Source organism: Glycine max, chromosome 18 (genome assembly GCF_000004515.6).
Source record: "Glycine max cultivar Williams 82 chromosome 18, Glycine_max_v4.0, whole genome shotgun sequence".
Classification (NCBI taxonomy): domain Eukaryota; kingdom Viridiplantae; phylum Streptophyta; class Magnoliopsida; order Fabales; family Fabaceae; genus Glycine; species Glycine max.
Window position 1 is genome coordinate 57,831,394 of NC_038254.2, and position 23,892 is coordinate 57,855,285.

Genomic DNA, 23,892 nt, shown 5'->3' on the forward strand with positions numbered 1-23,892 from the left:
TCTCTCCATCACCATCGGCACCTCTCTCTCAGCTTCTTTGTTACCAATGATGAGCGCAACCATGAAGAGCTACAACACATCCTCAGCTACCAGATGAAGCAACAACGCAACCAACATGCGTAAGATTTATTTTTTTTTGTTCAGATCTAAACATTTTTTTCAGATTTGAGTTTCTTTGTTTCAAACCTAAGCTTTTCTCCCACGCACATTCCCATTTGAACTTCAACCGTTCATGGTTTTTGCAACCTTCGTGACTTTGTTTTGTGTTCATTGTTGTTCTTGTGTTCATAGCTGTTGGTGGGTATAAGGGTTAAGGTCGCGAGCGGAATTGGTGAAGGTGGTTGTGGTGTGTGCCGGTGATGGTGGGTATGGGGTTAGAATGACTATCATGGACAACAACACTGTGCACTGCTTCTACCCCGATTTTGAGGTTACTCATAAAAGTTTGCTTCAGGTGGTCCCCTTTTTGCAGGTTGGGTTTTCATGATTTTCCCCAACAAGCGAAATGGAATTGGATACCCTCTGAATTCTAATTTGGTTTTAGGGTTAGGGATTTGGAAATAAATTGGTTTTAGGATTTTTTAATGTAATTTTTTTTTACCATAGATAGGTAAAACGCAAGTAGTTTCAATGTGTCTCTCAAACGTTGACACGTGACAGTCAACGTTCAATTGGGCCGTTTAAGACTAAAATTGCAGAATTTATAAAAATGGAGACCAAATTTGTGAATTAAATTATCGAGAGACCAAATGCGAAATTGGAGTAAAACTGGGGGACCAAAAGTGTAATTTTGCCTAATCTCTATTACAATAACAAGTTATAAGTTTTAAATTTTAATCAAAGATATTATCAAATGGGCTATTTAATCAAATGGTGAAATATGACAATGATAACAAAATAATACTTAATAAAAATCAGAATTGATTATACACTCACTTGGGTTGTGCTGATACAGATTTATTTTCAACAGGACATTTAGCAATAATGTACTATAACATATTATTGGAGGTTTGGGTTTCAATCTCCATGGGCATGGAATCAAATGTATATTTTATCTAAAAATGGGTCAACCTAATAGGAAAAATTTAATTGAATGTGAAATAAAAGTGCTAAATAAATTCTGGTTATAGAAAAAATGATTGCCGAATAGATTTTATAATTAAATCTCGAGTTTGAATTTCAACAAATACAATTACATTAAAATTTTGGAAGAAGAGTTTTTTTTTTTTTTTTTTAATTCAAAGGTGCCAACAACCATGACGTCCATAATGCTCCCACAGTGGTCCTCATGGGACAATTACGTCTTCCTTGTAAAATAAAGTATCATACCCTTTCAAGAAGTTCTCTGACTCGTATTCCTTTCTGAAGAGCCCCAGTTCAGAAGGGACACCTACAGGACTCACACTAGAATAAGGTTGGTCAAAGACAATGTCTAAAGATAGAATAAAGATACTCATCAACACGGACCACCCCTTTTATATATTCATGCATGTAGTACTCTCTGCTTGTTTCCCTTTCATTTCTGTTACTGCATTCTTTTCCAATTAAATGGAAACCTGCACGTGAAAGTAGCTTTCAGCGAGACTATTATGATCTTAACTCTAGGTACAGCAGTAACAGAATATGGTACAAAAAGGAATAACAATACCAGAACTTATTTCTTAAATGTTTACTGATGAAAGGAAAAAGGGGATTGGGGATTGAGGCTGTATTACTGTTTTAAAAAAAGAAAAAAAAAAGAGTCATGGAAAAAACGTGATTAAGAGGAAAGAACTCCATCAAAGATGTTATGTGAAGTTTTCCGATAAAGATTAGTTATCGGCAAAGCTAATGAATACTTCATATCAATAAGGTAAAAAAAAAAACTAAAAAGGCTAACATTTTTTTGTATTATGAGATGAAGTTGATTTTCTGTTACAGGAACCAGTGTTGTGATCACCAGAAACAGCAGTTACATAAATGCCTATCAATCCCAGATTTGAGTGTTACAAATATTTCTCAAACTCTTCTAAATCTTCTGTACGTGACGGATTGAAACTATAGATACTAAAGTCTAAAACTACCACTCTACCTAGTCATCTAGTGCTACAACACTATCAAATTGTAAACAGATATTCCGAACAGAAAACAACACACATCAAACACAGGAGTCATTTGTTAAGAAAGTTGCTGACATGAGACATCATTTCTTGGGTTCGGGAATGGGAAAGCTGATAATTATGCAGCACTTGGAATGCATGGCCAACGCCTTTGTAAACAACTGTTTCAACCCTTTTCCCTGCTTTGGCCAAAGCGTTTGAGAACTCCAAGTTCCTATCTCTAAGTATATCCATTTCTGAAACACACACCATAGTGGATGGAAGCCTCAAATCTCTCAACTTGACCGTGCCATGTGCAAGAGGGTTGCAATAAGGGTGGTCAAGTGTGGCCCCAAGAGGGAGTGCCAAGCGCCAATAAGTGTCAGAAACGGATAAAGTGAGTGCTGAATTGGGTGGCTGAAGGGAATGTTTCTCAGAGAAAGTTATATCTTCTCCTCCAAAGAAAGGTTGGATCAATATAACACCCTTAAGAGATAATGGTGTGTTTGATGTTGATCCCATGCGTGTGGCCACATTGTAGGCTATGTTGGCACCTGCACTATCACCAGCTAGGAAAAGGGAAGACATGTTGCAATGACTCAGCCACCACTTTTGGACACTAAAGCCATTCAGTGCTTCTCTTTTCACCCACATGAGAGCATTGGAACCATCATCATATGCCATTGGAAGACGGTTCTCAGGGGCTAAGTGGTAATCCACAGAGAGAATGACACAGTTTGCTTTGGAAGCAAGGTTGGTCAAGAACTCGTGGTAACAGCTCCAAGCAGCAGAACCAACGCAGAATCCACCACCGTGGAAGTAAACAAGCAAAGGAAGAAGAAGCTTTGAGTGGTGGCAACTTATTGGCATATAAACTCGTGCCCACAAGTTGGTCTCTTTGTTGATCATAACATCTTTGGCAGTGACACCACGTTCTGATGGCACTGTGCAGGAGACACTAGGCACAATCGGTGGCCTTTCTACACGTCCATCTCTGTGGACTCTTATGAGTCCTTGGATTTCTTCAGCGATGATTTCACGTTGCTGGTTAGTGTTGTTTACTTGAGGGTTATGCCTGAGTGAAATGGCAGCCATATTGTAAAGATATTGAAGAGTGAAAATTACTTAACTGTGTGATGATGCCATAGTGGTGTTCTGGTTTGCTCCTTTTATAGAAGATTAGAGAATAAAAAGACAAAGGGGTTGGGCCAATGAGAAGGCTTCAAGTTGGAAAAAAGGTTGAGAAGAAGCTTCATTCTCATAACCATGTGCTATTATGAAGATTCCCGTGTGAAGTTGGAAAATCTTAATATTTTTGTCTCTTTAGGATTTTTCCAATGTGAAATTAACTCTTTCTTGCTTAAGGCACACTGGAAATCTAGCTAGTGTGAAATTGAACACGGAGAATCTGATCAAAATAAGGGGAGTTTTCAGGAGAAACATTATTCTTATCTGATGATGGAGGTAAATGCAGCTAGCACTTCATGCGTTACTTTTCTAACAATCAAGAGTTGCAACTTGCACGCTGTTATGACATTTAAATTCTGTGACTTTTATTTTTCTGCACTTAAGGATGTAGACAAGGCTTATCTGTTTGAGATTTTGATACCCAATCCATAAAGTGAAGTGAACTAGGACATCTGTCATAAGCCACAATTCTTCTGGGCTAGCTGCTTTATCCTTGTGCAATAGTATCATGCATTTTTGTGTCTCTATTAATCTCCTATTCACTACTAATGGTTGGCTACATTGTTACAATCCACAAATAAGAGATGGTCTTGTTGATATCATAGTTACGGATACACGGTACATGGTACATGGTACTAGTACTTGTACACGCGTTTGTGTAAGTATGCAATTAATTAGTCACATTTTATATTATTATTACAAAACTTTCTTTAAAATCAAGTTAATATGAAAGAGTTTTTGTAAACCCAGCCTAGTGGTGGGAGATTGAAGTAGTTTGCATGTGGTCTTGATTCAAACTTTGTTGTCCTGGTTGTAAAAAAAATGGAAGAATTTTGTAACTATAATTGATATGGTCTGGTAAAACATGTAATTCTGCTAATATATTAATAATTCAAATAATTATTCTAATTAATTGATCAAGGTTAATCCTCAAATAAATAATCCAACGTCAACTCATCTTGACCAAGTTCGCAATTTAGATATAATTTCCTGCTTTAATTAATTTCGAAGAATTGACCATTTAAGTGCAATATAGGTTCGATGCTGCTGCCATCTTGTAGTGTTTGACTTGTTTCCTTTTCTTTATAATTCCAGCAAACTGATGGTTTTGGGTTAGAAGCTACTAAACATATGGGAATGGACCAGACAGAAAGACTACCAAAGTAATAAAGAAAATAAAGGATATTCTTCTAATTCCAAGCACATGCAAATGGAAAGTTAACTTTATTCTTTAAATATCCCATATCTCTCTACAAATATGCCCTCTATTCGCATTGATCTTATTATTCTAATTTCGCTTTCAATTCTTTATTTCTTTCAAAATTGAAAGAAACAAAACAACTTCATACATCTCTCTACAAATAAGTCTTATTCTAATAATGCGCACATACATTTTTAGTTTATAAACAATTATCTTGTTTTTTTGGTCAAACAATTACAAAAAGTTACCATCTAATACAGTAATATTTAGTTAACTGCTTTGGTTTTTCTACAAAAGTGTTGGTTATTTTTATGCAAAAGCAAAAACATTAACTACCAAACATCTTGCTTTTGGCACCATTCTTATGACAAGATATAAGGGTATACTTTGTTATTAGTCACAGGTGAAAATGTAAAAAATAAAAATAAAAACCATTTTAGATTTGCTTGTAAACATGGCCGCAGAAACAAGATATATATATGTATTTCAAGTTTGGACCATATAACTTTTTGGATTATCATTTATATTGTGCTTTTCATTTCAGCTTGTCATTTTCTAAATTCAATTGATTTGTTAAGCAATGAGATATGTAACTCTCACAGCGAGCAAAAGCAAGCAAAGGTAGTTCAAATTCTTGTTTTAAGCCCTTCAGAAAAAAAGTTATTTATTATTATTATACAATTTTTACCATTAGTTGGTTTAGCCCAATGATATCTAAGGCGTGTCTTTGCTTATGAATGAACTTAGAATTTTATTAGAAGAAAAATCACTTAGATTTTTCTTTGTAAAGTTTCTAATTTTTCTTTCATTTTTATTAATCAACAAATATGTTAATTTCTTAGAATATTGATTAAGAAGTTAAAACAAATAATATTTTTATTGAAATGCGTAAAATTATATAATTTATAATTTTTTTACACATACCTATGATATTTACAATAAATATTTTTTTAGTTTTTTAATCAATGTCCTAAAACACTGATTAACGAGATCCTTATTCATTTTAAAAACCCTTACTTTAAAGTTTGCTTTCGACCTAAAAATAAGTAAAGTTGGTCCTGGCTTTAGTTCACACCCAAAGTGATTGTTTGGCTATCCAACATGAACATCCATTAATTGGGGAAAAAAAACATGTTTGGTCTTTAATTGAAATGTCGATGACAGTTGTATATTTAGCTAACAATGTACTAAACAAGGTAAATACATGTTCTTCATATTTAGGTTTGCATATCGTTGCACAATCATCCTGGATTCCATTGCAAATTAAAGTTGACCTTTTAGAACTAACAGTCCTGGTTAGCTACTATTTTTGATGATGCACATGCTAATTACTAGGGCGGAAGTACGAAAGTTTTGTTTCTTTATTTTAGTTTCATATATATGTTTCACGATTTAAGGTCAACTAGCATTTTGCAAAAAAGAATTAAACCTATGTAAACTTTGGGAACGTGCCACACTATGATACATATATCTTTTAATATGCATGTGTTTATTCATAGATACAACATAACACTCAGGATTCCTAATAAATATTATTAAGCACGTAAAATTATTGTAATTTGGATTATGTTGTAAAAGATATTTTAGTTATTTTTTAATTTTTTGTATTAATTGTAAAATTTGTTTTGATTATTTGGTAAATAAATTTTTTTAATATTTTTTTAAATGCTAATTCCTATTTTTTAGTTTTTTATTTCATTTTTATTTTTAATATATTTATTCAATTTTTTAATTATCTTTTTTAAATAACTCATGATTTATTATTTTTCTGTTATTTTATACTTTTCTGTTACTTCACCCATTAATTTTATCGAATATTTATAATTTAATAAATTAACTTTTCAATTATCATCAATTAGCTTTTCACCTAATTTTGTCAAAAACAACATTAATATATAGGATTAGGTTTGAAGTTTTAATTATGTAATTTTATTAAGATTTTGTCATATAATAATTTCATCTGATCGGATAAGAGAGCATGTCGAAAACACATGTAGTATGAAAAAAAAATATCCCTAATCAAATTTAGTTGTTGGATTCCACCAACTCTTTAACGGTGCCGTCTTAACCGAAAGTAATTAATTAACTAAATACTGCTTATCTTTAATTACTTGAACAGCATGGAGATAAATATAGCCATTAGTTTTTGGAGTGGTTGTATTTCAGTGGGAACATCGCCTGCACAAATCGCACGAAATACAATGTGGAATGTTAGGCACTTAGGCTTCTTTTAAACAAAAGTATTAATTGATTAAGAAATTAGAAAAATATAAAATGAGTTTTTGACCAAAACAAATTAAATGTGGTTCATGTAGTAACTATTACTAGTATTTTCATAGCTTATTTCTATGGGCTCTTTAGCAGAGGATTAGTTAGGTAAATGTGCTTAGAGCTTTAATTTTACCTTGGTCTGGAAAGGTTTTTAATATTTATTAGGTCCCATTTGGAAGATTTTATTCCAAGAATCAAAATCTGATGCAAGTAGTTAACGTCGTGGAGGTTCATGATCCACTTCTTCTCATCTTTAGATCCATATGGGCCTGTCAAATTTCAAAACCCATTGACATGCCAAAGGCTTTTCATCTTTTTATTCTTTAGGTTGATTATTCCTTCCTTTCTTTCTTCTCCTTTTTGACCATCTCCATCCATGTGTGTAGCCAGAGCAGAGATAAAACCACTGAGACAGTGAAAAGGTAAAGTGTCATTCCTCACCAAACTGCTCTAGATGTATATATCTATTCATTTTAGCTAGGGATGGAATTGGAGATTTATGCAGGAAATGGTGCAAACAACAAAGTATTGTTTTCATCATTTCATATACAGATATATCTTTCAAACAAGGCGTGGTACATTTTTTGTAATAATTAATAAAAATAGAGAATATTTCCTTAAACCAAACATATATACCCTTATGTTAAGTGAGTGATCCTTTATACTAAGCACACATATTAACACAACATTATGAACTAGAGATTTATTCCTTCTAGTTAGGACTTAGTAGCAGGCCCCAAACACTGTGCACATGAAAGGCTTCCGGAACTACACAATCAATAATCATCTACAGATTTGCAGAATAGGCAAAGCAGCATGTGCCTCATATATGAAAATATGGGTTTATGGATTAAAATATATTTTTTTAAAACCATGGATTGAAATAAACTTGCACCTGAATAAACTAATAATTCACCAACATTACATTGGTCAGCATGGAACTTGGTTAGTATCCCTTAAATAAGATCTCACGTCATGTTTGAGTTTTGTTAATGAAAAAAACGTGGTTAGAGGAAAAACTATATTCAAAGTGGTCAATCAATTTACTAATAATCTAGGACAAGAACCAACCATTAAAGTTGCTGCAGGATAAAGAAATTCAAGGGAAGACGAAGGCAGGCTGAATAGTCATTATAAACATGCTATAGCCCACACTAAAAGAGACCTATCTACATTTTATGTCAAATTGTCAATGATCAAGAACTTGCGTTGGTTCAATAATCTGAACATGAAAAGCAATCAAGGCAAAGGTATACTGATTGGTTCGGTCCTATTAGTATATGTTCCACTAGAGTCTAGAATGAGTTTAAACTATAGGCTACAGCTAAACCATTTGGATGGTCCATATTTTTCAACACGTCATGAAAAACATGCTATAGCCCAAAATCCTAAATAATCCATTTCCATTTTGTAAATGAGAAAGAAAAAAAAAAACTTAGGTCCAATGAGTTTCTCAACGAACAGCAGAACACATGAGTACATGACCATGATTCATGAATCATAAGCACTATATTATATCACTGAAAGCAATATAAAGTGTACCAAGTCCAGTGAATAAAGTTTCTTAATATGGTGCTACGAGCGGATTTAACAGTAAATTTGGTTCGTCTAGCTATTCATAACTAGTATAGGCAAAGATTCCATTGGGAAAATAAAAATGAATCGGACTGGTGAAAATAAAGATAATTGAATTTTTATACGGTAAACATCAATAAATAAAACTTTTTTTGTTTTTTTTTGTCGTTAAAAATCATGATAAAAATATATTGCTAACATTAAATGTTATTTTTAATAAAAAAATCACTTGTAATTCCTTAACCGGCCAATAATAAAGAGTAATTTATACCTATAATAAATATATCATATATATATATATATATATATGCAATACTCATTGTTGGTTTCCACTTTTCGTTAGACTTGTTTATTCTTTAACTGGTATAATAAACCTTTCCTTTATATGCAATACTCATTGTTGGTTTCCACTTTTCGTTAGACTTGTTTATTCTTTAACTGGTATAATAAACCTTTCCTTTAATTGTTACAAACAATTTATTACTCTTTCATTAGACAATACTCTATTTTACAGTGTGTTTGGTTTTATTGCAATTGAGAGGGGTGAGAATGGATAACAATGAAATACAATAAAAGTGAAAGTGTGTGTGGAGTGTTTATTATGTATGAAAGAGGGGTGAAAGTGGTACAAAAGACGTGGGTCTCATGCCTGGACAAAATTGTTTTTTTCTTTTTTTTTTTGTGGCATTGTGATACTCGTGTCTAGTCTATTGAACCTGTGACCAAGCCTTTGTTAAGTCTTTTGCTGCTCATCCTTCTCCACATACCACCATCAACAATATAATTAATTATGTGACCTAACTTGCTACTCTCTTTCATCCATTTTTATTCCTTTTCATTCTTCATATTTTCATTCCTCTCTACTAAACATAAACTTAATTTATTTTCTATTCAATCTCCCACATCCTTTTCACACCTCTTCACATTTATCTATATTTTAATTTTCACATTTTTTTATTAATAATGAGTTTTAATATATAATAAGAGAAAAAAATATAAAAAAAAATTATGTACATACACAGAGTATCTGTATTTCAACTGGTATATAGTTAATAAAGCTGATATAACATATACTAATTTTAAAAATAATAAAAAATAATATTAACCTAATTAATATTATAGTTAATAAATTTAACCGATGAATATTAAAAAAAGTAATTTAGGAATACTTTCTTGTGTCAATAGTAATTAGACCTAAATTTATTTATTTATTTGTCAATAGAAAAAGACTTAAATAGTAATAACTAATAAGACATTTTTTGTTATTTGGTCACACACACAAAAAAAAAAGACATTTTTGTGGCCATACCACTCATGTTGTACTCTCAACGGAGCACACACATCAAGTTTTGGATAGGCCCAGAAAAGTGTCCAAAACAAAAAAAAAGGGAGTATCCGCTAAACGACAATGCGTATTTGGGCGCGGTGTATAAACATAAAGCAGCATCCATCCGGTGCCGTTTCATTCAGAGTTGCATCGACTGAAACCCCTAGAAAAAACCCCACTTTCTCTCTTTCACTAGCTCCGTTCAAGTTCTAACTAAGCACTTCGTCGCTGCTTTTGCTTCTGTAGAAGATGTCTCTGCGAGTGCTGAACCCTAACGCCGAAGTGCTGAACAAATCGGCGGCACTTCACATGAACATCAATGCCGCCAAGGGTCTGCAAGATGTCCTCAAAACCAACCTCGGTCCCAAAGGAACCATCAAAATGTCTCTCTCTCTCTCTCTCTTCATTTTCTTCTTCTTTTTTATGTTTTCCATTTCCCTCACGCTCTTTGAATCAGGCTCGTTGGTGGTGCCGGTGATATCAAGCTTACCAAAGATGGCAACACTCTCTTGAAAGAGATGGTTAGTTTCTTTTCTTTTTTAATTTTTTTTACTCCTTTTTAGTTATATTAATTGAGATCTACGAGTACGAGCGCTAGAAAAAATGTTAGGTTGAAATGTTGTTTATTTTGTTTGTTGTGTTCTCAGCAAATCCAAAACCCGACGGCGATTATGATCGCTAGAACGGCTGTGGCGCAGGATGACGCTAGTGGTGATGGCACCACTTCCACTGTCATCTTCATTGGCGAGCTTATGAAACAATCGGAACGTTACATTGATGAAGGTTAATGAGTTTTGTCACTCTGTTGGTGTTTGTATTTGTTTCTCTATTAAGCTATTATTTGCATTGCGTTACTTGTACTCGTTGTGTTTGTAGCTGTAAACTCTAATGTGTGACTATTTATCTTAATCCGACTTTATTGATGGTTTTATTACTGTGAATCACTGTTAATTTTTTACTGCTTTTAGTGATTAAGTCGTGATTTTTTTTAGTTAATTAGGGAGAGATTTAGAGAAGTGGAAGAACGCAAGTAAGGTTATGAAACAATATTGTCTAAAACAGATTTGAAAAAAAAGAAGAGACTGCATATGCAAAAGACATGAGATAACACAAGAGTGTAACTGGGAATTGGGAAGTGCAGGCTCTTAAAGCTTGAACAATGCCATTGGAACAACCATGAGCTGCATACTAAAAGAGAGGCGTTTAATGTAATCCTATTCTATAGTAGGTTTGGGGCAAAGAGATATCCCTAAAATGTGGGAGGTTTAGCATTTTTTTGTTTTGATGACTTTTCTGTCATTTCCTCCTCGGCTAATGTTAAGATGATATATGTATATTCTAGGTATGCATCCTCGTGTGTTGGTTGATGGTTTTGATATTGCAAAGCGAGCAACTCTGCAATTCCTTGAAAAGTTTAAGACTCCTGTTGTGATGGGTGGTGAGCCTGATAAAGAGATTCTCAAGATGGTAGCAAGAACTACTGTGAGGACAAAGGTAAAATTTACTTTATTTTATCTTTGTTGTAGATGACATTTTATCATACTTTGATATTGTGGATAAAATGAACAATGTATAACTTGTCAACATAATTTTTCAACATGCATTATTTTCTTACTATTTTTATATTTCCTCACCATTTGCAGTTGTACGAATCACTTGCAGATCAATTGACAGATATAATTGTTGATGCGGTGAGTACACATTGAAGTGTTGATATTTATTTCGAATCCTTTGTAAATATTGATTTTTTGTTTGCATGCTGTTTGGTCATTTGAAGTAGTAGATTTTGTTTTTTTATTGGACCTGTACCTTTTACAGCTGGGTGTTTGTGTTTTTCTATGATAGGTTTTATGCATTCGGAAACCTGAGGAAGAAATTGACCTGTTTATGGTGGAGATCATGCACATGCGGCACAAATTTGATATTGACACACGCTTGGTATATTTTATGAATGATTGTAGCCACTTTTTTCCCGCTCTTTGTTAGTTGTATTATCTTGATAATTTTCCTGAATTTCATATTACATGTATTGTATAGATCTAGGATTTTAATATGTTGTTGTCTTTTCATCAATATTTTGGTAGGAAATTCAAATTCTCAACTTAATAATACCCAAGTAAAAGTTGGGATGTGATGAGGAATCAACTTAGTTTACCAGGGAACTCCTTTTTCATTATAGTAACAGTTTTAGACAAAGTTAGAATATCTGTGCCACTGTAGCAATGACAGTATTCATCATCCTACAATAATGCAAATAAGCGACCCATATTTAACTATAACTTAACCCCATTGTCTTACTTCACTTGTAATTGCATTATTATAGTGCACCTTATGTACTGGGTCTACCTATCTATGCAGTTCTTGCTCCAATGAGTTCATCCCTCTGTGTTTTTCTAGGTTGAGGGTATTGTCCTTGATCATGGTTCTAGGCACCCTGACATGAAGCGACGTGCAGAGAATTGCTATATCTTGACATGTAATGTATCTTTGGAGTATGAGAAGAGGTAATCAAGCTGATATTTGTCAATTTCTTCCAATTTGTGTTGTATACACATGCACCAACACTATCATAGTTGTTCCTTAATGCATGAACAGAAGCAAGTTTGTTATAGAATGGTAGACATTGTTGAAATTAATGTATGGATTGTATAAATATTCTCAATTGGTTAAATACAAGTATCACAAAACTATAAATTGTAGATATATTGTTTTTAGTGATTACCAATACCACATGTTGCTAGCTTTTCTCAACTGGTCTCTATTTTGGTGATTGTGTATTTCTTTACTTCAGACACAATATGTTGATGTCGTATAGTAATGAGTATGCTCACATGACAGGAAATGTTCTCATTAGTGTAGGTTTATGTTTACTCTGTCTTTCTAAGGAAGGCTTAGTTAACCTGAAACAAATCAAGTATATATACTATATATAAGAAAATTAGGTACTGTAACACTTAGAATGTCTTTTTTATTAATCTGAATTTTCTGTTTACTCTTTCTAAAAAAAATTGATTTTCACCTAAAACAAATCAAGCCTAAATGTACTACTACAAGGAGATTCTATTTCATTTATTTCCTCTATGCAGGCTTTATAGTGATAAATTTAATAATTTCAACCCACATAAGCATTGTTTGGTCAACACTTATTATATTACTTCAGTCAATGCTGTATATGTTTTGTGGTTTTTAGTGTCAGATGATGTCTGGCCTGTCTGAACTCATTAGTTATCTTGGATGGTTGTATCGTATGTAGTATGTGAGACTAATGAAGTCCATATTTTCTCCTCAGTGAAGTAAACTCAGGGTTTTTCTACTCAAGTGCGGAACAGAGAGAAGCTATGGTTGCAGCTGAAAGACGGCAGGTTGATGAAAAAGTCAAAAGAATCATTGAACTGAAGAATAAGGTAGGAAATATTTTCTCTTGTATGTATTGATTTTAACTTTTCGCTGGTCTAAAATCCGGTCTGTGTTATGTTGCCATAATAAGAACAATTTTATTTCACTGCTCTTGACTAAATACCTTAATCATACTTGTGTGTTTGCAGGTTTGTTCTGGTAATGATAGCAATTTTGTTGTCATCAACCAAAAAGGAATTGATCCCCCATCTCTGGACCTGCTTGCAAGGGAAGGAGTAAGTAACATACAATTATATTTAAGTTTTCTTCTATAGAATAATGTTTATCAAACCTGATTGGGGCTTTCAAACATCATCCAAAGAGTGTCTTGGTTGAAAAATATACCCGAAAATAATGTAACTGTTTGAATATCCCATAGCACAAATTGCCCATTGCTAATGTAATATGAAGTGAACTCTTAAGCAGACGTCGGTTTACACAATCCCTAGCCTGTTTCCCTTCTGATTTTCTGTCCCATTGTTTAGATAATTGCCCTTCGGAGAGCAAAGAGGAGAAACATGGAAAGATTGGTTTTGGCCTGTGGAGGGGAGGCGGTAAACTCTGTAGATGATTTGACTCCTGAATGTCTGGGTTGGGCAGGATTGGTATATGAACATGTCCTTGGTGAAGAGAAATATACATTTGTGGAAAATGTTAAGAATCCTTTTTCCTGCACAATCTTGATTAAAGGTAACCTTGGCTCCTTGCACCTGTTGTGAGTTTGTTAAGCAGATCCTTCTGTACTACTATTTATTATTTTTGCATGATGTTTGCTTTATGTTGGAACAAAACTGTCTTTTTGTTGCCACTGATGAATATAAGATGAGAGGATTTGCAATGCTGTCATGGTGATGCAGGTCCTAATGATCATACAATAGCTCAAATTAAAGATGCTGTACGTGATGGTTTGAGGGCCGTTAAGAATACCCTTGAAGATGAATCTGTTGTTTTAGTAAGACCTTTTTCTTTGCCAATCAATTATTTTGATACTTTGATATTTTGTATTTTACTTTTTTTCTCTTCTTTTGGAATGTACATGCCCATGCTATTGATTCACTCCATTTTCTTGTGATAATTTCCTGTCAAATGAATTTTCAGATGTTCCCTAAAATGCACACATGGTTTGGTTAGCCTTACTACAAAAATTAAAATACCCACTCTGGTTTCTAATAAAGTTGGCCTAGCTGTTAGATGGTTCAGAAAATACTGAGTCAAATTGGACCTAGCAGTTGCACTATTTTGTAGATAATTGTTGGAGTTCTGATTTAAATCAAGGAAAGATGAATGTAGAATTTGACATGCTTTCAGCAAGTCCTTAAATGAGTTATATAAAATGAGCCAGAATATTTTATTTCACATTATTACAATAATGTGCATTTCTATACTCTCTTGTGTGCTTGTGTTGATGAATGAATCTAACTGGGAGAAAAAAAAAAAGTTGTGCCTTGGTGACTTGTTGGTCATGGGTTCGAATCCGGAAACAGCCTCTTTGCATATGCAAGGGTAAGGCTGCGTACAACATCCCTCCTCCATACCTTCGCATAGCGAAGAGCCTCTGGACAATGGGGTACGAAGTTTTTATACATGTTTAGTTCAGTAACTTGATTTGTTCCCATAGTTGATTGAATAATTTTGGGCTTCTAGTTGAATCCACTTTTTTAAAGTAGTTAATAGTAGGAAAGAAACCGGTACAACTACAAGGAAAGCTGGATATAACCAATAGCACAGCAGTCACAGCTAACTCTTTATAATAGCACTTAATATAATTCATATATCCTCCAATACAGAACTCTTGTTTGAACTTTTTTTTTTAATTGTAATAGACTTGAAGAGAATTTTCTTTCCCATGATCAGGGTGCTGGTGCATTTGAAGTTGCTGCTAGACAATATCTGATGAACGAAGTTAAGAAAACAGTTCAAGGGGTAAATATGAGTGTCTCTGGTTTTCCGTGTTTTTATTGTTCTTTAATTGTCACTTACATATTTCAATTTTTAATACTGATTTTTATAACCTTGAACAGCGTGCGCAACTTGGTGTTGAGGCTTTTGCTGATGCGCTTCTTGTGGTGCCTAAGACACTTGCTGAAAACTCTGGACTTGACACTCAAGATGTGATTATTGCCCTTACGGTATACTTCCCTTGAATTTATTCCACTTGTCTTCTATCACCTAATTGTGAATTAATGGATATTCTCATAAAGTAGAAGACTGATTAGCATTATTGTACTTGCTGAATGCTGTTTCAGGGAGAGCATGACAAAGGAAATATTGTGGGGTTGAGCCTGAACACAGGAGAACCTATAGACCCTGCAATGGAGGGTATTTTTGACAACTACTCTGTGAAGCGCCAAATCATAAACTCAGGGTATGGTTGAATCTTGAACAGTTGACACCATCAATTTGTTGTTTGGTTTTGAAACTAGGATCACATAAATACTAGAAAGTGAGGGAGGAAAGAGTTTTTAAATTTAAATTAAAGGGAAAGTGAAAGGAGAGAAATGTGAATTTCTAGAAGTCAATTTTTCTCTTTTCTTTCTACCGTCTCCAACCCATAAAAGAAAATACATTTTTATCTGTTTTTCCCCACTCTATTTTCTTTCCTCCCTTCCAAAGATTACCATAAGCTTGAAGCTTTTATCCTTTACCTGCTCATGATGGTGGGTTTGGATTTCATTTATTTTTCTGACTTAAACCAAGTGATTGAGCACAAGTAGTTAATGTGTTGAAGTTATGGTTGAATCGTTCGGGTATTACCTGAATTTGATCTTTTGTGGAAATAATTATTGGTCAAACTTTACTTACCTTTTGGTCGAATTCCGAATTAGTCACCTTTCCCATAATGAACTGGAGGGTTAAGATAAAAAAAAAATTAGTGATTTTAACCATGCATTAAAAAGTTCACATGAATGTGTTAAAAAAATCACATGAAATTAAAATAAAATCATTATGTATAATAAAGTTTCAAACCAAAACACTAGTCTAAATTGAAATGAGCATATATTTTGCACGGTGGTGACATCTCTCTTCGGACCATCTAAGCTAACAATTGATTGGACCCAAAATCACATCTCTAGACTCTAGGATGTGTAACCATTTAAAAGGTTCCATTGCACACCAAAACAATTTAAGTTGGCTTGGTTACAATTATGTAGTTATGTCTTTTATCTGTTCATGCTATACAGGCCTGTTATCGTGTCTCAGTTACTGGTGGTGGATGAAGTAATTCGTGCTGGACGTAACATGCGGAAGCCAACTTAGGTGTTCTTTCTTGAAGTTTCTCTTTTGAATAGGGTGTGCAATGAACTTTCTCTATTTCAAGGTGCCAGCAGCATTCGTTGGGATTGTTATGACTCGCTTCTTTTAATCTGCTCTAATGGAACATTTTTTCTGGGTTTTGTTTTTTCCCATTTTAATTTTATTCTCTCTCAATGACTGTCATATAAGTGTTCTATGACTGAATTTTGGGCTCCTTTTGAAATTTGTAAGCATAATTTATTTTGTAGAAAATTAGTTGAAAGAATGCTTTACCTTGGAAAGTTGCTTGTTTTAAACCAGCAACATCTCTCTCTCTCTCTCAAACTCACGCACACACGAGCAACCCCAGGTTCCTAGAGGGCTTCGTCTTTGTAATTTTGTGTGAAACGTTGATGGCATTGAATTAAAATAGTTAAACTGGGAAGATTTTCATTTATGGTATTCGACGGAGTCGGGTGCCTGATGGAGAAAAACTAATCTGACTTATCTGCAATGATGTTGTATAAAAGTTGTGTTAATATTTAATCGTGAACTCATTTTATGAAAATCATGAAAATAGTAGCAGTGTAGGCACAACTTTGAAAAGTAACAATAGAGAAGAAAAATTATTCCTGCACTTATTCCAAGTGCACTGCACAGTCTGCACTACTGTGTTGACCTGTATTTTGCTATCATACAACTTTCGGACATATTAAAAATTTACAATACACCAAGAAATGTTTGTTTTGGGTTTACTTACATCGGTGGTATGTGAAAAAAATTATTTCCTTAAAGCATATTTTTTTATTCTTATATTTATTTTAATTAATCAGTTTTTTGGTTGCTCATGAAATTCATTTTTTCATATCATTTTTACCTTGTTATTTGTTAATGTCTTTTTAAGCCTGTACATTAGTGAGTTTTCAAAGAGATGAATTTAATGGATAAAGTTTTACCACTTGTACTTAATAAAAAAAGATTGTTTAAAAAAGGTCTTCAAAAACTAAAATTAACAATTTTTTAAAGAATTAATGTGTTATTAATTAAATAGATAGGTAAGGAGATTATTTTAGAATTTTTAAAAAATTAGGAGATCAATTTAAAAAAAAAAAAGAGTTAAGAACCATTTGTATGTTTTAACTTAAAGTTATTGACTTTTTAAATAATTACAGCAATGCTATATTTAAAGCAATGCCATATTTAAAGTAATTTTTAATTTATTAATAATGTAAAAAATCTTATAACAAATATATGAAAATTAAACTCATCAGAGGTGGGGATGAATTATTCAACTTGTTCATTTTGTCAAATTGGTTAATTAAGTAGTATTTTTTTTATTTTCTTTTAAGTAAAATCTTAAATTAATTTTTAAGTATGAAATAAAAATTTCATAGAAAAGTGTATATGATCAATTAGCAGATAAATAATCAAAAGTAAGATGACTTTTAAATAAAAATATATGTACCACAATTTGTAAACATCCCATGTACTACTCCAAAAACGGGTGTAGGTCTGTTTTGCATTCCACGAGTTGCTATTTGGTGAGGTGAACTCACACGTGTGGAGGGTGTTAGGTAGAAGGAACTAGGAAGAGAGGCAGCGCACGAGGTGGTAGCACTACATGTTTCTTTTCATTCATTGTTGAACTTCAACTTCAACTTGAACTTGAACTTGTTGCATTTGGATCTCATGGCAGAAGAAGCACTACTGCAAAACAAGCAGGTTCTATTCAAAGGGTACATAGATGGTGTTCCTAAAGAAACCGATATGGAACTCAAGGTCGACTCACATATTGCGCTCAAGCCTCCCCCACAAGGCTCATCAGCTATTCTCGTTAAGAACCTTTATCTCTCTTGCGATCCATACATGCGCGGTCGCATGCGTGATTTCCACGGATCTTATATCCCTCCTTTTCTTCCAGCCCAGGTAACTAACTAACTAAGTCTTTTTTAATAGTATACACTATGCATTCATACTCACATGTGTATTTTGATGATGTAGGCACTTGAAGGATTTGGTGTGTCTAAAGTTATACACTCTGATAATCCAAATTACAAGCCTGGTGATTTCATTACCGGCTTCACTGGCTGGGAAGAATATAGCCTCATCCAAAGAACTGAACAGCTCCGAAAAATTCACCCCGATGATGCCATTCCTCTCTCCTTCCACGTCGGTCTTCTTGGTATGGAGCATCATATGCATCCAGCACATATGCCTGTTTCTTTATTTTAATTTTTTAATTTGTATGTTTATATCTTATAATTTTAGAAGCTGAGGAATGCTCTGGTCCTCCTAAGTGTCTTTTTTTCCTCCTCTGGCCCTTGCTCCTTTTTGCTAAAAAAAAGAAAAAGAATGCTGACCACACTCTCCCTTTCCTATTAGTTGAAATTTATTGAAAATCACAAATTATGTTGGGTTCCCCTTCTAAACGAGAAGGGGACCTATCATAATTTGTGATTTTCAATAAATTACAATCGGTAGTAGTGTCACTAGCGTTTCTCTTAAAAGTTTACTGTATCCGATTGTCAATATGAGGTGTTATATTCATATTTCTGTGTTTGTGCTTCTTGCTGTGATTCATGTGGTCATAAGAATGGATCCTCTAATGATAATTTATTAGGTTCATGTGAAAAAAAACTTGTGACAATCTCTCTTTATAAACAAATATATAGGTGCAATCTCATCAAATTTTGTAAATGTCTATAAAGAGTGAGATGGAAGCAAAATTGCACCACAAAATCATGCTAAAATTTTACATGAGAGGATCGATTCGCATGAGGTCATATTTTGTTTTCTTTTTTATGTTTTTAGATGTATAATTTCTTACTCTTTGTATTGGTTTCTTTCTCTAATTAGGAATAATTTTCTGAATCCTCTTTCGTAGCTACATTGAAGAAATAAAATCAATTCCATAGAATAAGTTGTGACCCTGAGAAAAACACCGATCAGTTTTGTTGGATTCTTTTGATTCTCTAGATCGATGGTAGTTTAGTTTGCCTTTAAACTTAATAATGTTTTTCTTTGAAATATTGAATTATCTGCTGTGGTCATCAGTTATGACTTATGAGTATCATAGAGACCAAAGAAAAATGTGTGTCTATACTCTGTACTCTGTATAGTATTACTATTACTATTACTGAATAGAAAAAGTGCAGAAACACTAACAATTACACTTAGGAAATAAGCAAGTCTCTACCCACTAACCTCAAAGAATCGTCTCTGCCAGCTACAATCGGAAAACTAACCAGAATGATCCTCCCCTCTCCTTACTCCACCTCATCTAGATAATTGACTTGTGTTCTTTGTCTAAAGGCTCTTGCATTTATAACAGAAAAGAATATGCTGCCCGCATGCCGCGCAAGTTCCCTTTCTAACTTATTCCTTCTTCTCCCAGAGCAATCTTTCCATATATTAAGCCCAACATCGCCTTGATCCACTAATTTGCCTCTAACAGAGTGCTACTAGTTTCAGATTTCAATTTGTTGACAGTGGTGATAGTTTCTTTCAACCTATTTATTCACTCAGTGGTTGAACGTTTTAGCCACTCATTGATAAAATAGGATAGCACTATTTTGTGCGTAGTTATTATTTTCATATTCTGAGGTTGTCATAGAGCGAACCTTCTAATTTCAGAGTTCCTTAGTTGTTTTTTTATGCAATTATGTTTTTTATGGCCTAGTTCTTAAAACCTTGGATATCCTTTTACCATTCAGGCTTTGTGTTTTTCGTTTTTCTGACTTGTGTATGGAAGTGAAATCATTTTCCACTCTTCTAGTGGTGCTCCAGTTTGATAAATAATTAACCCTTCATTTTTCCTTTTAATTTTATAGGAATGCCAGGTTTTACTGCTTATGCAGGATTTTATGAGGTCAGCACCCCAAGCAAGGGAGAATATGTTTTTGTATCTGCAGCATCTGGTGCCGTAGGTCAGCTTGTAGGCCAACTTGCTAAGTTGCATGGCTGCTATGTAGTTGGAAGTGCTGGGTCAAAGGAAAAGGTCAGTTTAACTAATTATTTATTGTATAATAATTGCCCAAAAAAAAACTCTGCTTGAATTAGTTATTCCTTCATGTATACAAAGATGAAGTATTGACATTTAGACACCCATGGATGCACACACAAACACTAGAACCCAGTATTTTTGTTCATTTTCTCATTAAATCTGTTATATTAGGTTGACCTTCTAAAGAACAAGCTTGGGTTCGATGAAGCTTTTAATTACAAGGAAGAATTAGACTTGAATGCAGCTCTACAAAGGTGTGTAACAAGCTCGAAAAGAATATAAGTTTGAATTGTTATCTATTGTCTAAGGAAAGGGAAAATGATTTTTAAAAAATTGTTTGAAAAATACGTTCCAAATATTAGTACTTCTCAGTCTTATCCTTCATGACTTCCACAATCAAAACTGGAAATATCATTTATCCTGTGGCTCACATGACAGATATTTCCCGCAAGGCATTGACATCTACTTTGACAATGTGGGTGGGGATATGCTCGATGCTGCACTCCTTAACATGAGGATTCATGGTAGAATTGCAGTTTGTGGGATGGTATCTCAGCAAAGCCTTTCCAAGCCCATAGGGATATACAATTTATTCAACCTCATTACAAAGCGCATCAAAATGCAGGGTTTTTTGCAAAGTGATTACTTGCACCTATACCCGCGCTTTTTGGAAGATGTTTCAAGTTACTACAAGCAAGGAAAGATTGTGTATATTGAAGACATGAATGAAGGCTTGGAAAGTGCTCCAGCTGCTTTCGTTGGACTTTTCCATGGCAAGAACGTTGGTAAGCAAGTCATTCGTGTTGCCCATGAATGATTTTTTCAGTATTTGGTTAGCTGAAGCTTGATATGTTTTAAACATATTCAATTGAGAATTTTTGGATGTTCTTGAACTGTGTCAGCTGGCAAGGCCTTATTCTCACCTTCTGCCTTGAGCAGAAAATGTAAACTTTTCAGTATGCCTTAATTATGTAGAAAATAAAGTAGCTGCATTAGGTGGATATTGGATCTTCTAAAATAATGAGATATGTAAAATGAGAAAATCAACAGTAGATACGTTCATGCGATCTCAGTTTGTAATCCTCACTTAAGAGACAAAGCTAAATTTGCATCTGGTTTGGTTGAATTACAAAGAAAATGATTGAAACTGTGAAAGAAATGAGAGGTATAGACCTACCAATTTCAAGGAATATTTTCTATGAGTTTCATGATCAGTTGAAATTAGATAACTTCACCATAACAGATGATCATGATATAGAAAGATTAAATGTGGTTGCAGCCACGATAATTCGCTGGCCATTTTGGAACCCGACTATTCAGCTGGTTCAAATAATCTGTCCTCGTTATGTCACCACCACCTCATTTTCTTTTGCACCACAAATCTCTCATGTGTAGTGATTCCTCCTACACAAACAATGTTGGACACCACCTTGGTCCTCCTTTCTTGTGGTCTGTCTTTCAGAATACCAGTCAAAAATCCCTTTCAGTCTTCACTTTAGATTTATAATCCCGTGCAATAATAGCATGGGGACTTGGCAGAACCAAATGGTGGCGGCTTCCTGATTGCACTTGTTAGGAAGAGCCATTTTGGATGACCCCGTTAAATGGATTCAAAATTTCAAATTACATGTGATCTTTGTATATATGTATTCCCCTTCCCTATTTCCTGGGGGAAAGTGGCCCTTAAGCAACCTTAAACCAAGCACATCCTAAGAAAATGGCAAATGGAACATAAAATGTTACTGCTTTTCAACCTGGCGTTATTTTACTATTGGGGGAGAGTGGGATAGGGAATTGGACAAGAAATGAGCACAAGTTATTTATGTTCCTGTTCAATGCTTATTGTTCCAAGTAAAGTATCTCAATACGTAGGTATAGACAAAAGCGATGACTCAGTATGATTCAGGCCATTGCACACAAATGCTTTATGCGCCCAAACCAAAGAATTCTTAGACCTGACACATTAGTTATGCTAGAGGCTTTGAAATATTTAGCAATTAAGTGAATTTAAGTTGTAGAGGATTAGCCTCAGATATGTGCAAATGTCTTCACTATAACTAGCCCGCACCTAAGCCCTATATTTTTTACTTTTTTTGGTGCTGACCTAAGCGCGATAAATTTAGCGTATAAAGGACCACCATCTACACATATTTTCGCATATATTATTATACTACTGATTCATTGATTGATTTGAAATATTGAAATGTTTTTATAACTACTTTTACTTTCATCTCATCTTGAGTCAGCTTCATCTACATCGTCTCCTATCAAACGTAAATCTAACGAGCCTTACACCGTTTGAAGGCTCAACCACTGGATTAAATCACTTTATTTTGGTCGGCGCTCAATTAAATCACTTGTAAACATGAGAATTTTACAATTAACATAATGTTTAATTAGCACCAGCTATACTGTTAGAGATAGATTTAAGAATCTTGACATGACTTTGACAGTTTTTGTGACTGTGATCCTGAAAGAAACTACATACCAACTAGAGAAATTTATTGTATTATTATATGTTTGTGATTATTACTTTCGTTGTCATCACCATCATTGTTATTATTGTTATTCTCATCACCAGTTATTATTATTGTTGTCATTATCACTATTGTTACTATCATTTTCTTCACTATCATTATTATCATCATTATCACTATTATGTTCTTACCTTCACCAATATTTTAAGTATCATCATCTTATTGTCACCTCTATCACGGTCACTTTCACCAATATTTTTGCCAATAAGATTAGCATCAGTGTCATCATCACCATTCCTGTTAAAACACACTCTTAAACTAATTTTAACAAGATAATAAACTTTCAGAGCAAATTTATTTTGAAACTAAAATTCAATGAGAGGGGGGAGAATAGAACTTATTTAAAAAAAACTTAAGATTGTTGTGGTTTCTGAAATGGTTAAAAATTACTACTAAAAATCACTCTAAACAAACCATAAATTTGTCAATTTGGATTTGTGGTATGAAATAAAAAAACTTGAACATTTTTTTATTTTTTAATTTACGGTGACCAACGTGTCAGGCCATCCTTAAATAGGGTGAACTAGAACATTCAAATTATCTAGAAGAGGCAAGTTCACCAACCTTGGTCATTTTTTGTTGGTTGGTGGTAAGATAAACTGACTTGTTTTGCCACCTTGATGTAGCTTGGGTGATGGGACTCGGCGAGGGAGGATAACAACTCGTTGACCAATAAGAATATAGACAAATTGAGATAAGGGTTTAATGGCTGGTTGATTCATAAGAATATTGGAGGTTAAGAATCTAAAAAACCTCAATTTTTTCATTCAATAATAATCTTCTATATCTCATGGTTAATGATAAATGGTAACCATAGAGGGAAGAAGACTTTCATTTAGGATTATTATTATTATTATTATTATTATTATTATTATTATTATTATTATTATTATTATTATTAATAAGCTTTTGACTAGATGTCACCTAAATCTTAAGAAGATTTTCGTGCCTCTGTGTTTATTTTTAAAAAAGAAAAATAAAAAAATAGTAAAAAAATGTAGTGATAACAATTTTTGTAGGGAAAGTAACATCAGTTATATTTTAAAAATTTATGAACAAAATAAAAAACATTTATATATATT

General features: G+C 33.6%; 3 protein-coding genes across 3 annotated transcripts; 2 read left to right on the forward strand and 1 right to left on the reverse strand.

Moving 5' to 3' along the window:
- Positions 1–2,025: 2,025 nt before the first annotated feature.
- On the reverse strand, positions 2,026–3,173 carry LOC100819429 (probable carboxylesterase 17). The gene has a single exon (XM_003551805.3). The coding sequence runs from the start codon at positions 3,171–3,173 to the stop codon at positions 2,151–2,153; it is 1,023 nt and encodes a 340-aa protein (XP_003551853.1). The 3' UTR covers positions 2,026–2,150.
- A 6,563-nt stretch (positions 3,174–9,736) lies between these two features.
- On the forward strand, positions 9,737–16,572 carry LOC100811946 (T-complex protein 1 subunit zeta 1). The gene is made up of 15 exons (XM_003552688.5): positions 9,737–10,023; positions 10,098–10,161; positions 10,288–10,423; positions 10,983–11,134; positions 11,284–11,331; positions 11,486–11,578; positions 12,038–12,144; positions 12,930–13,044; positions 13,186–13,272; positions 13,522–13,726; positions 13,894–13,988; positions 14,891–14,959; positions 15,058–15,165; positions 15,283–15,401; positions 16,219–16,572. Exons 1-15 carry the CDS (start codon positions 9,890–9,892, stop codon positions 16,292–16,294), a joined length of 1,608 nt encoding a protein of 535 aa, XP_003552736.1. The 5' UTR covers positions 9,737–9,889; the 3' UTR covers positions 16,295–16,572.
- A 1,226-nt stretch (positions 16,573–17,798) lies between these two features.
- LOC100813036 (NADP-dependent alkenal double bond reductase P2-like) lies at positions 17,799–21,274 on the forward strand. The gene is given in 5 exon segments (NM_001255890.2): positions 17,799–18,196; positions 18,272–18,452; positions 20,101–20,267; positions 20,445–20,527; positions 20,712–21,274. Coding segments are annotated over 5 exon segments (1,047 nt in total). The 5' UTR covers positions 17,799–17,959; the 3' UTR covers positions 21,091–21,274.
- Positions 21,275–23,892: the final 2,618 nt, after the last annotated feature.

Excerpts from the sequence above, each read along its gene's own strand:
- LOC100811946 (XM_003552688.5), top strand. The coding sequence starts at position 9,890 with ATGTCTCTGCGAGTGCTGAACCCTAACGCCGAAGTGCTGAACAAATCG. Across the intron at positions 12,145-12,929 it reads TCTTTGGAGTATGAGAAGAG|TGAAGTAAACTCAGGGTTTT; the intron begins GTAATCAAGCTG and ends TTTTCTCCTCAG. Across the intron at positions 14,960-15,057 it reads TTAAGAAAACAGTTCAAGGG|CGTGCGCAACTTGGTGTTGA; the intron begins GTAAATATGAGT and ends AACCTTGAACAG.
- LOC100819429 (XM_003551805.3), bottom strand. The coding sequence starts at position 3,173 with ATGGCTGCCATTTCACTCAGGCATAACCCTCAAGTAAACAACACTAAC.